At 36.7% G+C, this 16,916-nt stretch overlaps 3 protein-coding genes across 3 annotated transcripts in view; 1 reads left to right on the plus strand and 2 right to left on the minus strand.

Annotated features, from left to right (window-relative positions):
* Positions 1-5,126, minus strand: part of LOC108575286 — a 109,975-nt gene extending 104,849 nt beyond the window's left edge. The window contains exons 1-2 of the mRNA XM_017938042.1: positions 5,101-5,126; positions 112-207 (exon numbers count right to left, since the gene is read on the minus strand). Coding sequence (XP_017793531.1) covers positions 112-207; positions 5,101-5,126 — 122 coding nt within the window. The remainder of the gene's footprint in view (positions 1-111; positions 208-5,100) is intronic.
* Positions 5,127-6,915: 1,789 nt separating this feature from the next.
* LOC108575271 (protein LLP homolog) lies at positions 6,916-7,863 on the plus strand. The gene is made up of 3 exons (XM_017938027.1): positions 6,916-6,994; positions 7,322-7,502; positions 7,574-7,863. The coding sequence occupies exons 2-3, from the start codon at positions 7,343-7,345 to the stop codon at positions 7,861-7,863; spliced, it is 450 nt and encodes a 149-aa protein (XP_017793516.1). The 5' UTR covers positions 6,916-6,994; positions 7,322-7,342.
* Positions 7,864-8,174: 311 nt separating this feature from the next.
* The window catches only part of LOC108575272, a 41,273-nt gene continuing 32,531 nt past the window's right edge, over positions 8,175-16,916 (minus strand). Inside the window, exons 2-9 of the mRNA XM_017938028.1 lie at positions 15,136-15,201; positions 14,943-15,043; positions 14,248-14,343; positions 10,212-10,337; positions 9,021-9,110; positions 8,845-8,924; positions 8,411-8,518; positions 8,175-8,342 (exon numbers count right to left, since the gene is read on the minus strand). Of these exons, the coding sequence (XP_017793517.1) occupies positions 8,175-8,342; positions 8,411-8,518; positions 8,845-8,924; positions 9,021-9,110; positions 10,212-10,337; positions 14,248-14,343; positions 14,943-15,043; positions 15,136-15,201 (835 nt within the window). The remainder of the gene's footprint in view (positions 8,343-8,410; positions 8,519-8,844; positions 8,925-9,020; positions 9,111-10,211; positions 10,338-14,247; positions 14,344-14,942; positions 15,044-15,135; positions 15,202-16,916) is intronic.

A 16,916-nucleotide genomic window follows, 5' to 3' on the forward strand; every position in this document is an offset into this window, starting at 1 on the left:
ATAAATACATCCTTATCTTATCGAAATCTTTTCGATTCATGGTTAACGTATCGAACGAACGTGGCAAATCATTGCAACAAGTGAAAATAAACAGACTTATAAGGTACTCACTCTAAACGAAGTTCTTCTACATCTTTCCAGATATAGTCCAAACTGTCACTCGAACAATCACTCAACGTGTCTTCCAAAAACGCTTTCGCATTCTTTCTGCAAAATTGAAAATACGAAAAAAAAGGAATTAACATTCTAATCGGAGATGTTTCATCTTTAATTAAATTCGCTCGTGTGTGTAGCATTCGTGTGACATTCTTTCTGTTAGATTTATCAGTCAGTTAGATATAACAAAAATTAATCTAAACGCCTTACTAGGAAGTATATATTACTTTTGTATACGTTCGGAGAAATCTGTTTAGCTTTACCACCTCTGTTTAGTGAAGATCTAAATGTTTATGATACGTGACAAAAGGACCTTCGGTCCCGAGCGGGGTCGTAGACAATATTAGTAGGAGCATTCTCAGTCTGTAGACAGTGCTCTTACCATCGAGTAGAAAAGCGAACCTTCCTTGTGTCCAATAAAAGTTTATAGTTTAAAAAATAAGTGAAAAATGTAGAATAATATTTTTCGATTGATTGCGTAGTTTCCGAGAGAAAAAAAATGGTTTTGAATATGAAACTACCTACCAAAGTTATTTTCAATTATAGTACATTACGTTATCAATGCTGATATTAGTATAGAAATCGATAAATGTTGCGAATGACAGTAATGAACACATCAACGCTTCAGACGCGTTGCATTTATCTGAGACAATGACACGGCGCCGTAAAAATGGCTCATCGCCATTTTCAATGCTTCAGACGCGTTGCATTTATCTGAGACAATGACACGGCGCCGTAAAAATGGCTCATCGCCATGGCAGACTGACTGCTTATTCGTGAAATATGACAGCGGCCACCCTTCGCTCTGGCTCTTACATAATACATGTCTACAGCTTAAACGAGTTTAATTGGCGCTCGTATTGTTTTTCGAGAGGATGAACTAATGAAAGGGTTCACGCGAAAGCTGCATTCTTCGAGTATCAGAGATAAAAATAACGCGGTGCTCATGAAAGTTGCCACGGCGTGAATTGAGCGACTGAAATTAGGGAAACTCGCGATATTTTTCGAAAATGTTAATTAAAAGAAATATGCGAATGGGTAGGATATACATTGAAAGTTGCCGCGGCGTGAATTAAGCGATTAGAATTGAGGAAACTCGGGATATTTTTTAAAATATTAATTAAATAAAATATGTGAACGGGTAGCATATGCGTTGAAAGTTGTCATGACGTGAATTGAGCGTTTAAAATTGAGGAAACTCGGGATATTTTTTAAAAATATGAATGAACAGTGTACATCTACTTCAATCGGTTCTTCAGAAGCAATTTACATTTCCCAATTGAAACGAATTAATTTTAAATTGGCAGACATTTAACACGTTCGATCTGTGAATGGCGCCTAACTCTTCAGCGACATCGTTGAAACCTTTGGAAACACTTTTACTAAAAATACCGCTGAAAAAAGTATAAATATGGTTTTCAACGTGAACTTAAATTCAATCTACAGTTATATTTAAAGTTTTCTGCTGACGTATACCATACTACTATACAGGGTGTCTGATAAATTATAGTACAACCGACAGAAAAGTGATTCTTAGTAAAAAAAAAAGAAAAATAAGTGAAAAATGTAGAATAATATTTTTCGATTGATTGCGTAGTTTCCGAGAGAAAAAAATGGTTTTGAATATGAAACTACCTACCAAAGTTATTTTCAATTATAGTACATAACGTTATCAATGCTGATATTAGTATAGAAATCGATAAATGTTGCGAATGACAGTAATGAACACAAGAAATTTTGTATAAAAGGTGTAATTCGAACCCAGTGAGAAAAGGAATATCTTAGCAATATGCCTAATAATTTTTACAAATTTTATTCATTACTAAAACCAATTCCTCCACGCTATTTCACAAAACGATCTCAAGATCGTTAAACATTGCATTTAACTGAAACCACTATAATTTCCTATTCAAACGAACTTTTCTCAGAAACTAGGCGAGCAATCAATTATCCTACATTTTTTACTCATTGTTCCATAAGAAATCACCTGCCGCTGCTCGGTTGTCCTACAATTTCCCGGACACCCGGCTAACGTTTAACATTCAATTTCATTTATCATTCATTACGTCACAATGCCTCCGTCATAATCGCTACGCCGCGATTCACAAGAACTTCCTCCCTAACGCACGAACACAACCGAAAGCCCGGCGAACGAGTTAATTAATCATATCCGAGAACGAGCAAGTTTCATCGGTCAGTTTCTCGTATGAATATATTACGTCGGTGCTACGAGCCACTAGGCTCGGGTCACACGTAGACGAGGTCAGTGTAGCATAATGTCCTTGTGCCATATCGTGGCTCACGTTCTCGTAGAGTAGAGTCGATTGAAACGAAAGCACCAACAAGCTAGAGAAACGAAACCAGGTCCGTGCTCGCAACGCTTCTAGCGAAGATCTTCGCGTTTTGTCACCTCTTTTGGAGGATCTCTCTCTTGTTATCGAGACACACGCCGAAAGTGATAGAACGGCGATACGATTGGCGATTCCGCGAGAAAAAAGGGGCCACCGTCACCAGTCACTACGAACTGTACGGAGAGAGTGCATTCACGGTTACGACAAAAGGCCGTTGCACTCAAGTGCATCGAGCCTGTCGTTATTCGCGGTTCGACGACCCACGATGGACGATTTTTCGACGAATGAAAATCAGCGTGGCAAGGAAGTCTCTCTTGGCTGAGAGGTATTACGAGTTGGGAGAAACGAGAATAAGAGGTAGAAAGTCGGGGAGGATAAGATTGGGAGGAAATGGGAGAGTTGAATGGAAATTCTTGGAAAATAGGATTTCGATGGGCGAGACTCGCGGGAAAGTGGAGTTTAGAAAGAAATTCGTGGAGATGATACGCTGGGAGTAATTTGGGGAAATTTTGTGAAACGAGGAGTGTAGAGTTTGTGAAGAAGTTTGGGGGAAGATTCGCGGAGAATAATATAAGAAATTTTATAAAATAGTAGAAAATAGAATTTTTAAAGAAATTCTTAGAAAGGTTAATAAATGAAAATTGAAGGAAGATTCACAGAGAATAATATAAGAAATTTTATAAAATAGTAGAAAATAGAATTTTTAAAGAAATTCTTAGAAAGGTTAATAAATGAAAATTGAAGGAAGATTCACAGAGAATAATATAAGAAATTTTATAAAATAGTAGAAAATAGAATTTTTAAAGAAATTCTTAGAAAGGTTAATAAATGAAAATTGAAGGAAGATTCACAGAGAATAATATAAGAAATTTTATAAAATAGTAGAAAATAGAATTTTTAAAGAAATTCTTAGAAAGGTTAATAAATGAAAATTGAAGGAAGATTCACAGAGAATAATATAAGAAATTTTATAAAATAGTAGAAAATAGAATTTTTAAAGAAATTCTTAGAAAGGTTAATAAATGAAAATTGAAGGAAGATTCACAGAGAATAATATAAGAAATTTTATAAAATAGTAGAAAATAGAATTTTTAAAGAAATTCTTAGAAAGGTTAATAAATGAAAATTGAAGGAAGATTCACAGAGAATAATATAAGAAATTTTATAAAATAGTAGAAAATAGAATTTTTAAAGAAATTCTTAGAAAGGTTAATAAATGAAAATTGAAGGAAGATTCACAGAGAATAATATAAGAAATTTTATAAAATAGTAGAAAATAGAATTTTTAAAGAAATTCTTAGAAAGGTTAATAAATGAAAATTGAAGGAAGATTCACAGAGAATAATATAAGAAATTTTATAAAATAGTAGAAAATAGAATTTTTAAAGAAATTCTTTGAAAGGTTAATAAATGAAAATTGGAGGAAGCTTCACAGAGAAAATTTACAAAACAGCAAAAAATGTGGTGCTAGCGATAAGAAACCTCTGCTTGGCGCCCCAAAATTGAGTAACACGTAATTCCCCAGCTATTTATTCAAAATACAATCCACACCTAGCACTCATTTCTAATTACTAATTGCTCGTTTGCGGTACGACTAGCAACCTGAACTCTTTCCGCGTAATTTTATAAACGATCCCCTTAATTTGCGACATGATGGATGGCGGACTGAATCTTGCAATCATACTTTACTTCGGCCCGTCAGGTACCAAGCTACAGACGTTTAATCATATTTTACGTCGACACGGTAATGAAACGTAATATTTACGCAACCAAGTGAATTGTACACGTCGATGATACCCTAATTGATAAACCGATAGTTAAACCTTTCGGGTGACCTAATTGTAGAATGACGTTTTAAACGAGAACTCGTTATCTATGTCAATAATACGAATTCTCTGATGCAGCTACAAGCTGAGTTCATTTCATGCTATTGCTATCTAAAGTATCTGTTAACTATTTGCAGCCCGTAGAATTTGTCTCATAATTAATTTACAATCGACTAGAAATTCAAAAATCTTCGTATCGCTACTTGGCATTGGCAGTGGCATAATTAAAAAAAATCAATAATTACAGGAAAAGCAATTTAAAATTTGCATTTAATTAATAGTTAGGTACCGATTACATAACCTGATCTGTTCACCGATGCGAAACTAATGAAGCTAGAAATGAAGTCTATTTATACAAAAAAGATAAAAATTTACATTTTTTCGAACAGCGATACACGATATTCAAGCTGAAACTACGTGAAAACTATAAAAATCACTTTTATTTCAAAATACACACTTGCTCTTAAATGTTATTATTTTTTTTTTTTCAATTTTATTCGGTATAGCGAGATAGTGGTTACGTTTGCACTGAGAATTTTCGATAATCAAAGGTTTATATGCATCGCGATGAAAGTCTTCAATGGCGACTTTCTACTGCGCCAAATCATAAACCGATTTAACGAGCCCGCGCGTCAACGATCGACAAAGAGGACATACATATCACGAAAGGGAGATCGTGTTGCTCGTGGCTCGCGAAACTTCCAGCAATTTGTTGCGCGGAAGTCATTCGGGGCGAGCCGCTTAGAGAGATCGTAAGTATTACTTACTCCTCGTTAAAGCCTGAGGATGACATCGCCGACGTCCACCGTTAACAAACTACTTGCGTTGACAATGCGAAAAAACAGAGTGGTCTCTCTCGCGGCCCACGTAGCACATACACGAGACACTCGAGCCTCGCTTTGGGCTATTACTGCATTAACGAGTCACTTCTACGTACGTTTATACAGCACCGACACTCCCTGATAAGAGACCGCCTCGCGATAGTAGGCTTTTATACCACGCCGGTCATTTTTTCTAACACGCTGCAAACACATTTTATCTTCGAATAATTTCTACGTAGTTCACGTTAGAGCATATTGGAACAGATACTGTGAAGGTGTAGGATCTTTCCTGAATCGAACGTTTGAAAGAAAACGTTGTGTACATAACGTATGTTCGATGTATTAGAATATACCATGCATGGACTACTTATTATACGAAAGATAACATAAAACGATAAAATACGTGTAAAATATGTATCTTCGTAATAATTACTGCAAATTCTGAATGTGATAGAAAATACAGAATGCACTTTACACCGCATTTTATCACTTTTAATACACTGTCAAAGGGTTAGACGATTTCATTTCATGCTTCATACATATGTTATTTTATATAACATTGTTAATGAAGATGTTTATTCAAAACACCTTTCAAGCACAATGACTTTTCTCACTACATGTCAATTCATGCGTAAAATTGTAAAATATTTTCCGTAACTACGACAGTCCCTAAGATAACCTCAAAGTGACGAAACCTGAAAAGGGCGGTTTTGTCTTCCACCTTGAATCAGCCCAGGCTGAAAAATGATCTTTCACGTTTAATAACTTACCTTGCTGGACAATTTCTCTACGAACAGCATCGTGAATTTAATCCATGGGGATCACTGGCAAACGCCACAACGCGCTATAAATTAAAACTTGACTACAACGTGAACGCGCGAAACGGTAATCGGAATGAGTACGCGCGGCGTCCGAGGCGTCACCACGTGAAACTGCACGCGCGTAAATATGTTACGAGTTGAGTGAAAAGTGGATCAGAACGTCTAAATACTAGCGATGGACGTACGTTGCGACTTAGAAAGTGTTAATCGCGAAATTGACCGACGTTTCCGTTTACACGGTGCTCTCGACAAAACTGGTTTATCATGCTGCTGTGTTTGTGCAGGAGCACGATTGATAAATCGACCTATCGACGAGCGTGCATCTCGAACATGCACTTATTGTGATCGAACGGATAACATTTGCCACCGAAAAGCTGATAACGATAATGAAAACGCCAACGCATTTTCATGCCGAGATGAAGTGAAACTGGAGCTTGACACAGATGAAGGAATGTTCTAGTTTACTGAAATTTTTTTTATTTACGATGCACTTTCGGAATTTTGCCGGTGTTCATAGAAAGAATCACACGATTTTATGCGCACTTTCATTGCGTAGTATCGAAAAGAAGTGTGTTTTTACGAGTATATAATTTAATTCTCTGTGTCGGATTAATTGCTAGAAAATAACTTGTTATAATTAGAAAGCTGATTGTGCTACAAATTTCATAAGATAAAACTTTTTCTTTCACGTTAGAAATGAAACGTTAAAGAAATTGCGATTATGTTATATGGTATTGTAATATTCATGATCACGATAGTAATATTTAATAAAATACGAGTAGAATATGAACAGAATATCTGTTGTCACGTGATTGTTGTGTACGAATTTTGAAATTTACCCAATTTAATTTTATATAATTTCATACTGTAATATCGACATGTGAATATTCTTTTTAGGTATTTTGTCTGTAGAGAACGCCACTTAACACGTTATAGACGGTGTAAATGCTTTTGAGGTTATGTTTTTCATTGTCAGTAATATCCCGTTTACAACACGTGTTTACGTTTTTTATAACGTGGTAAAGTATTTTGCAAAAATATTTAAAAAGAGTGTCAATTTAGAATAAATATAATTCAACCGAGAAACTTTAACTGATTTTATACTGATTTTAATAACGTAATTAATTCTGATCCTTAAAGTGTTTGCATTGAGGTTATGTTAGCATTGAACAGTACTGTAAATTTTATTTATTATTTAGATTAACAAATGAACAATGCCTCCTCTGTTTTTCAAGCGTATTATTATTACATTTTTGATTTAAAAGAATCTATACTGTATCTTTAATTATAATCATGCATTTTTGTTACTCAAATGGAGCTCTTAAAAATAATTTATATTTTAATAGTTATAGACATAAAAACACAAAATGGCAAAATCCATTCGTAGTAAATGGAAGAGAAAGTGTAGAGCATTTAAAAGGATAAGGTATGGAGCAAAAGAATTGGAGAGGTTAAAGAAGACACTGGGTATCGATGAAAAGGGAACACAAGAAGTTGAAATGACAGAAATATCAAAAATTGCCACAGGTAAAACACACTACTATGCGAAATATTATTATTTTTGTAGCAATTTTAACTTATTTTTTATTTATTTAAAGTTGTCGATGCTGAAACAATAAAGGAGAGTGCAAAGACAAATGAAAATACTGAAGCACAGGGTACAGACACAATGGAAGTTGATAGTGGTGTAAAACGAGTTTACAACAAGAGGACAATGAGGGATCAGTATGGAAACTATCCAATATGGATGAGCAAACGTAGTATTGCCAAACATAAAAAGGGTAGAGCGAAGTCACGAAAGGGAACAACAAGGCCACAGAAAAGGTTAACTAGAAAACAGAAAAAACAGCGAAACAAAAGTGAAGTTAAAACTACTAGCGATAACTAATGCTTCCTTTATCTCTTGAGTTTGTATTAACAGTATAAAAATAAATCCCGTTGTAATAAAACACTACACTCATACTCTTAAGTAAATCAAAAAGAATTGTCCAGATTTCTTTTCCATTTTATTATAAAGCTGAATACAAATAATCACGAAGATTATTTAAGTTACAATTCTACTACAGCTCTAAGGTATCATAAAAGCTAAGAGGATGGCAGTGATAGTATGATTTTTTCTATAAATTTCCTTATATAAATATTACATCTACGGGGCAATGCCCGATATATTTGACACTCTTCTTCCTCGCCAAAACGACGTTAGAAATTCAACGTGCCACTCTTTATTGGCATGACCGATCTACACCGTAATCTGAGACGATTCTCCAGTTCCACCACTCTGTTCGACAAATGCTGCATTTTTCTCGCCTCCAACTCGTATTCCCTCAATTTGCTTCTCATTTCGTATATTTCTTGTTGCATGAGTTGCTACGAAAAAAGGTAAACATTCAATTCATAATACACACATACTCACGTACTTCATCCGATGTACACACCACATTTTCGACGGCCCTTCTCATTTCGTTAATACTTTCGACAACAGATTGAACCTTCACGGTCATATCTGTTGTGTCTGTGTCTCTCTTCTTTCCTTTAGCAAATTGCTGAAAAACACGAAACACATACTCCATCGTTACTTATTCATTCCTTCAAATCTCAAAACAAAATCCAAGGTATATTTACAATCGACCACTGTGAAAATCTCTATCAAAGTATTAAATAACCCGAGACAACCCAATTCCCGTTTACACATCAGCAAAGATAGAACTAAACTATTCCTCGAGTATCTACATAAATTCTGCATGCCCGATGCGATCGGAATGAAACTTCCATATAAAAAGGAAGTTCCTCAGCCCTGTGTATCCGCTCTTTCCATCGTATCTCTCCTTTACAAGTCAAATAACACACCGCGTGCCATTGTCCAGCGTACCTTTTCGAGCTTTGTGAGCCTTTTCAGGATAATCTCGTAGTCTTGATCGAGGTCACCATCAGCCACCTCGTTCTCCGTATCTGCAAACAGAACACCCTTTGATATCGCCGTTCGAACAAGGAATATTCGCGGGAATCCCAATGGGAAACGAGGAGAGGAGATTCGCGATTACACACCGTGTGGCGTGATCGACGGACGTCTCGTCGTTGTCACTTCGTGGAAGTCATCCTCCAGGTCTCGAGCCTCGAACGCTGTGTCTTCGGTGTCTGAAAGAAATATACGCGTGATCAAAGTGGAAGGAATCCGATACGATCGCAGATCCTCGAGCCTTGGACAAGGATCGCCGTTTCCGGTTTCTGCACGACTCTGCGAAATATTGATATGGAGAATGCAACGTGCGACTTCGATGCAGTACACCGTGGCAATTCCTTTCGAATTATTATGCAATAAATTGTTACACACGCGTCGCGGTTAAAACGTGTTTAGTTTTACACGTTAAGTAAATTTATTATTCGGCGATTGTCTATCTCTGTGTCTGTGTTTATCCCCGGTCTTTATTTCAATCCTGATTTTACTTTACAAGTGGAACTTACTTACAGTTGGAACTACGCGATCTTTTGTTGTTTTAGCAACGGTGAGATTGAGGTGAATGGTTGCAGTTGATATTTAGAGAAAAATTAACTTGTCGTTAACAATTTTTCTATAATAATTACAATTTACAATTATTACATTTTTTATGTTTATTCTTGCTTCCCCCAAAAATTGTAATCGACCGTAATTTTTCTTCTGACGAACGAAGAAAAATCAGGTTAGAGGACTGAAAGACTCAAAGAAATTACTATATTTGTCTTTATTAATATCAAAAATTTTCCATATTACAAAAATTTCTCAAATTCGTATCTCTCCTTCAAGGAAACAACACCTTAATTACATTACAAACGAGAAATCATTCAAGCTCAAAATCCAGGTCAACCTGCTACATCCCATTCAGTTTCTCAAACCTCGGCCAAAATTGGCTGATCTTAAACTTGAACACCGTCAGCCATTTTATCTCTCGCACCAGCGAACCTCATTTCTAAATAGCGACGAAGTTCAAGATCAACGAAAACGACGAAAATAACATTAGCGACTATTCGTCTATCCTGAAAGTCGAGAAACGAACACCGAACTGTTGTCAACTGGAAGCCATTGAAAAACTTGTTGTCGAACCGTCGCGGACGTTTCGTGAGCAGCATTTCGTCGAAAAACGATAGAGGACTGTTACTTAGTCACTGTCGAGAAATTCTCGAAAACAGATTCCGTCCTTTCGAGGGAATAGCTCTTTTTCTTTCTCTCTCTCTCTCTCTCTCTCTTCGACGATTACTCACCGTTCTTTCGACAGGACTGGCCGTCTTTCTGCAGTTGGAAACCAGGCTTGCAGTGGCACTCGTACGTTCCGGGTAGGTTTCTGCAGAGCTGATCGCAGGGCTTCTCTGTCACGCACTCGTCGATGTCTGTAACGTTGGTGGACAAGTTATGCTAATTCGTGGAAAAATTAATTGCATAAACGTGACAGCTGCACGCCACCGGCTGATCCATCGCGAAGTCCTTCGGTTTCCGGACGCTGGACGTTGCGCAAATTCGTCGCAATGCAATATACCCTGGGTCTCTCGTTCAAAATCCCGGTGAATTTCTCGAAATCGGCTCGAGGATTTTAATGAATAAATTACCGGCAATTTAAATTGGCCAAGTCAGCGAATGATCGTGGGGCGAGCGGCGGGGAAAGGCGGGGGCGAGTGGTGCCATTTAAAGTAACTTGTTCATTGATTGACACGAGAAAATGAGCCGAGTATAAAGAAAATCGAAAGACTTAAACTTCAACGTTTAATATTTTTTGTTAAAAAAAAATATTTTCTCTGTAATAAATTATTTTACCCATTGCAATTTTTACGGAATTCCACAGAAAATGAGACGAATATTTTTGTAAAAAAATTTTTCCCTAATAAATTAGAGATAACGATGAATATATATATATTTTTAATCTTCTCTGTAATTTGCAGTGTATTTATGCACTGCAATTTTCGACAGAGTATTCTGTAGAAAATGAAGTAACATTATCCGCGCTGTTTCGTTAAGCAGAATCGCCGAAACGGTATATACGGTGTTGCAGTAATAAATAATTTCCATACATATTTAATAGTTCATTTACAATACGTCATGTATAATTTATCAACACTTTCACTGCAACCGCCACGTATCGATGTATCACGTGCCGCATAGGGAACGGGTGGAATAGGTAATAGATGACTCCGAGCATCGAAATAGCAATAAACATGCCCGCTAAATGTACAAACACATTCTAACCGCATCAGTCGTAAACGTAAACTGGAGTTGAGGAAATGAACTTTCACAGGAATTTATTCGACGCTTCCGGTTGTAAATCAAAACCCTTGGGAAAGTATTTTCGACGTTTCACCACTGTTCCAACTACTTTCATCAGCGGTATAAAGACAGTGTGAATTGCGACGGTAGCGCGAATCAGTGTTTTATATCCAAGGATAAGCTTGAGATCGTAAATTTCTGGTCGGAGAATTTATCGATATCGATATTCTGTTATTCCTTGAATGTCGAAAGCGGTGCAGCCTTCACATTTGTCGAGTAAACTACGTAGATGCAATGTTGAAATAAAAATGTAAGGATAAATCTTTACTAATTCGTAGAAGATGTCAAGCTCGTAGGTATGTAAATGCCAATGTGTACTTCCTTCTAGCAGCAAGCAACCTAACCATTTATGAGATATTAATAATTACATTCGAGCCTTGTTTTACTTATGTCGTCCTTGGATCGAGTGTTCGTTATTATTGCACGAATGCATTTCTACATTCTTAAACCATCAATGAAGTTGCATAATAGTATTACCTAATAATCGAAGTGCCTTTTCAGTAAAATTAATATTTCATCTTCTATAAAATTAATATTTCTCGAGACTTTTGAATTACAGTCCTTCTGATGATCTATCGCTAATGTAATATTGGTATCAGATGATTGCGAATGTTCGTGCCCGATTTTCAGAGATGGCGAGAACCTTACCGACTTCGGCACAGATGTTTCTTTTAGCGTTTCATTTCATTCAATTTCAGTTTCAAATGAAATCTGCTTCTGCACGAACTTTTGCAATCATCCAATACAATGACGAAAGACCCATCTGCAGGAAAACTAATTACGCTAAATTATGCCCTTCTCGAAATCGTTCAATTCCTCTCTGAACCATTTTTCGAGTAATTCGCATTTATGGTTTAAAATTGGACACCCTGTACAGTGTCCGAATATTTGTCAGAGTAATTTTATTTGTATCAACCGCCTTTGTACGATGTCAAACATATTTTCTCACTCTGTTAACTCTTTCGTCAATTCTACACAATTTTAGAAGATCCATCATCCACGCTTTAAACCGGAAACGCTTGTTTATCTTCGTACACCAAAGGGTTACTCAGTCGCGTAATTAAACAAACGAGTAAAATAACGTTACAGATAAATTACTTCCTCGATGTAGCTTTGGACACGCGTAAAATTCTCGGACAATACGCATTGTAAGAATTCAGACCGTGAAAGCGTCAAGGATATCTGGCAGTAGAGGAGGAGTGTCGAAAGCCCCCTCGTAAAGGATTTTTCTATCGAATCGAGAGCGGCACGCCAACAAGGCTCACCCCGCCTCGGTAATTAGAACGTCCGCATAGCTTAATGAAATCGCTCGTAAATCTATCGAAAGCAGCAGCCTGGCTCTCTGCTGGACACCACAATACGTTCGAGACCGGCTCGGTATTCGCGCAATGCTATCGACTCCGCGTATCGGTCTGCGTCAATTTAATTACGTCTAACGATCCCGGGGCTACGAGGACGTGCTCCTACCCTGAGTATCGATCGTCGATGTTTTACGATTTAACGGCGCCCGTTGTTTGCATCGTTAGCTTCGCGGAGGTTCGTTTACTTCTCTGCCACTCGGGGGAACTCCCCGACGACGACGAGGAGCGGTGAACGCAACCGTGTAATTCGGAGCTACAGTTGCAACAGTCGAAGCGTTTCAAATGCGCTTGCACTGTGAAAGAATTTGAACAGTTTTGCATTTTTTGAACGGAAATATTCATTTCTCTCTGTTGGAATTTTTGATAATGCGACATTTGAAGGAACAGAATTGAATTGGAATAATGAGACATTCGAAGATATCAACCCTTTCGCTGCGGCAGATTTTGGTACGCAACGCGCGTGAGGCGATAGATGGTCAATTAGGACCGCAAAATCTTCCGTTTTGATGTTTTTAAATTTTGAAAAATTTTAAAGGTAACATTTGAAACTTATCGGTTTTAAATTTCTTTTACTAAATGAAAATGGAAATATGCAAAAGGCGGAAATTAAGACGAAAGTGTGCCAAAAGGCACCAATGGTGCAGCGCGAGAAAATATTCAAAATGGATGCAAGCACCAAGATCAGAGCGCGATTTTCATTTCGGTGCTTTTAAATTTTAAAGCTAAAGTTTGAAATTTGTCGGTTTTAAATTTCTTTTACTAAATGAAAATGGAAATATGCAAAAGGCGAAAATTAAGACGAAAGTGTGCCAAAAGGTACCAAGAATACAGCGCGAGAAAATATTCAAAATGGATGTAAGCGCCAAAATCAGAGCGCGAGTAAATTTTCAAAACGCCTACAGGCGTCAAAAGCACAGTGCAAGGAAATTTTTGAAAGCGTCTATAGACGTCGACAGCAACGAAAGGGTTAAGATACCTAAAGAATTTATTTCACTGGGAAATACTAATCTCTCTCGTATCACTCTAAACCCTGTATTTCGAAATTTGAATAATTCATAAGTTCGTCATCCTTTAAAAACTCCATTTTACCTAAATTGCCCATTACGATAGTGATAGCTAGCAGAATTGGGAACTGATCCGGGGGGGGATTGAAGACATTAGTGCAGAAACCGGTCATCTCAATTCCTTCAAATGACACCATTAGTATAATTACCATAAAGAAGAGAGTTCTTTATTTCGGAACGAAGAAACAGAAGAAAAAAAATTCTACTTCCTGTAAATTGATTTATGAAGAAGTTTTCTTTTTTCCTCAAAAAAATCTTCATTTTTCGAGATGACAGACTAATTGCACCCAAAGTCTTCGATTGACTTGGCAAAATTAGCAACGAGAGCTTAGTGTACATTGATAATAACTGGTTGTGAATGAGCTGTTACTTACACGTACGAGATTCTTCTCGAGTCGTGGTTTATTAAGCAAAGTTTAATAAGAGGTGTCTGTTAGGAAAGTTAATGAAGTGAAGTCGGTAATAGAATGTAAAATAGGAAAGGTGTTACACGCGTAGCGTTGATTAGTATTCGAAATGATAATTTAGAGCCGATTTGCATTCGTGTTAGACATTACCTGTCTGGCACTGGTTGCCTGTAAATCCTTTGGGACACGTGCACCTGCCAGGGGAGGTGCATATCCCTCCGTTTAAGCATGGGGAAGGGCAGGCAGCTGAAAGGCAATTAAATTAAGTTACACATTACGCGGCGTACAATGTTATTCTCCAATCCGATAAATGTAATCCATATCTTGCGCTGAATTATAAAATCATTGCAAATCCTTTCTGTCCTTTTCTCATACTTGCAAGAACAAAAAAATTAAATATCGAAAAGTTTAACTTTATTCAAGCTTGTTTTATTATTAAATAAAACAATTGTGTAATCTATAAAATAATTCTTTTTTCATTTAATATTCTTTTAGAAATTATTTCTATTTTCTTTTCATACTACGCGAAGAAAATAAAAAATGGGAAAGTTTAACGTTGTTTAAATTTGTTTTCTTTAATAAAAAATTTCTATAATCCATAAATCATTCTGTTACAAATTATTCCTGTTTTTTCTTCATACTACATGAAAAAAGTAAGAAATGGCAAAGTGTAACTTTGTCAAGTTTGTTTTCTTTAATAAAAAAAAATGGTGTAATCTGTAAAATAATTTTCTTTCGCAATTTAATATTACCTCTTATAAATTATGAATGAAGAGTAGAAAAGTTTAGCTTTCAATTCCTTCATGCAATAAGAAGTACAATTGTCCCAATTATTTTTTACTCACGTTTATTGCACCCGAAGCTCAAATGAGTCGCCTGCGTCCACCCAGGGCAGCACAAAAAAAGGGAAGGCGTGTCGGTCTTAATATTAAAGATATTAAGGTACCTGAAAAACGTTACTTCGTTCCTCAAAGCAATACCAATCTCTCCCGAAACTTCGTAAATTCCTCGTCCTTTAAAGAAAATCTCCATTTTTACCTAAACTGCCCATTTCGATGGTGATGACTGACAGAATTGGGCACCGATCTGCTGCAAACTCGCCTCCTGAGATGCAACAGAGAGAGAAAAAAAAGAAACAAATAATTTTTAATTCAAAAAGCTTCGATAAAATTTACATGTAAAATAAAAACGATATTTTATGCAACGCTTATCATCCCAGCTCCTCTCTCTCTCTCCTCGATATACAATTTCGAGCACACGAATGCCCTCGGCTTTACATTTGTTATTGAGATTTATGCCATTTCTACGCGCCCATTGTCAAGCGGTGACAAGATGAAATTAAATTAATGAATCGATTGTTTTGATAGCGATCGGCGGCCGATCCGACACGGTACACGCCTTCATTTGCATCCCGCCGAGTCGATATGGAAATGGAAATCGTTAAGTACGGGGAGGACAATTTCGACGAGCGCGTTTAAGCCTCGATTCGATAAATACGCATGTAACAGGCCTCGAAAGCGGTGCTATTGCTTTGTGGTGAAAATGCTCGCTGGGATTATTATCAAGTCGTAAGGGATTATCCTCCAGCCTTTATTGCAACTGATTTTCTTTCATAGCTTTTATTAACTTCCATTGTAATTCCATCGATTTTATTGTTATTGAATCGGTCCACAGCTGATAGATCGACGTACACACGTACACACACCGGAACAATTCATTTGAAAGTATTCACTGAACATTTTTTTTTTTTATCTCGTTCAGCCGTATCGAGTGAATCGAACGTTTTTTTTTTTTAATTAAAAATCCAATGCTTTCTCATGCAAATCACGCTCTTTTCACCGGAATGCGCTATTTGAAAATCGCTGGATTCTCGAATGACTGGTTGATGGACAAGCTTTTCTAAAAAAAGAAAAAAAAAAAAAACACAAAATAATTTGCATTTGAAAGGTACGGTAGAGTATCTGCTGTGAAAACACAGTCGAATCGTAGAAATTTTCTATTTCACCGCGGAAAAAACGGATCGAGGAATTTATTTTCTCGATGAAATCGACGCTAGAGTGGTATGAAAAGATAACATTACGATGGCAGCTATGATCTGTGGGTAGTTGAAGTCGCTCCTTTCTCTCGCCGCTTGAGAATCTCGCGTACAAGTTACATAAATGAGGGAAGACAGTTCGGTTTACATAAACGCGAGAGGATCATACATAATTGAGCACCGAGACTTTCCCAGAGTATCATTTACACTTGAAAGCCTCGGGGAGCATTAACTCCAATAACTTAGCCCATGAAACGCTCTCGCCTAAGAACCGTTTAATTTTCCTATTTTCATTTTCACTCTCTTCCATCATCTCGCCACATCTAGGGGATAAAATAGTCCGGTGTAAGAAGAAATTAACAAGAAGAAATAACAGCAGTAATTTCCTATATCCAACTCATCGCCTGATAAAGAATATCTGATTTTCTCATATTTTCCTGAGAAACTTTATTACACAGGGTGGACCATATGAAACAGGCCGCCTAATTATCTTCTCTTGCTATGGTGGTAACGTATGTTTAAATACACGTTATTTAAATGGTTTCGAAGGGTGAATAAGATGGAAGACAATTTTTTTTTTTTTTTTAAGGAAAAAATGACAAAAAATGAAAGGAAGTTTTCAATTTTAAAGTCTAAGATAATTTTAAGTCATATTATTGTGCATGTTTAACCCTGTTTAGTGCTTTTTTCTGTTCGACTATAACTTGAGGTCTTTGGGTCAAAAAAGACCCATATAAGGTCTTCAAGGAAAATTTCTTATAGGAGGTTTCTTCAAGGAGGTTTC

This window comes from Habropoda laboriosa, unplaced genomic scaffold (assembly GCF_001263275.1).
Source record: "Habropoda laboriosa isolate 0110345459 unplaced genomic scaffold, ASM126327v1 scaffold244, whole genome shotgun sequence".
In the NCBI taxonomy this organism is placed as follows: Eukaryota; Metazoa; Arthropoda; class Insecta; order Hymenoptera; family Apidae; genus Habropoda; species Habropoda laboriosa.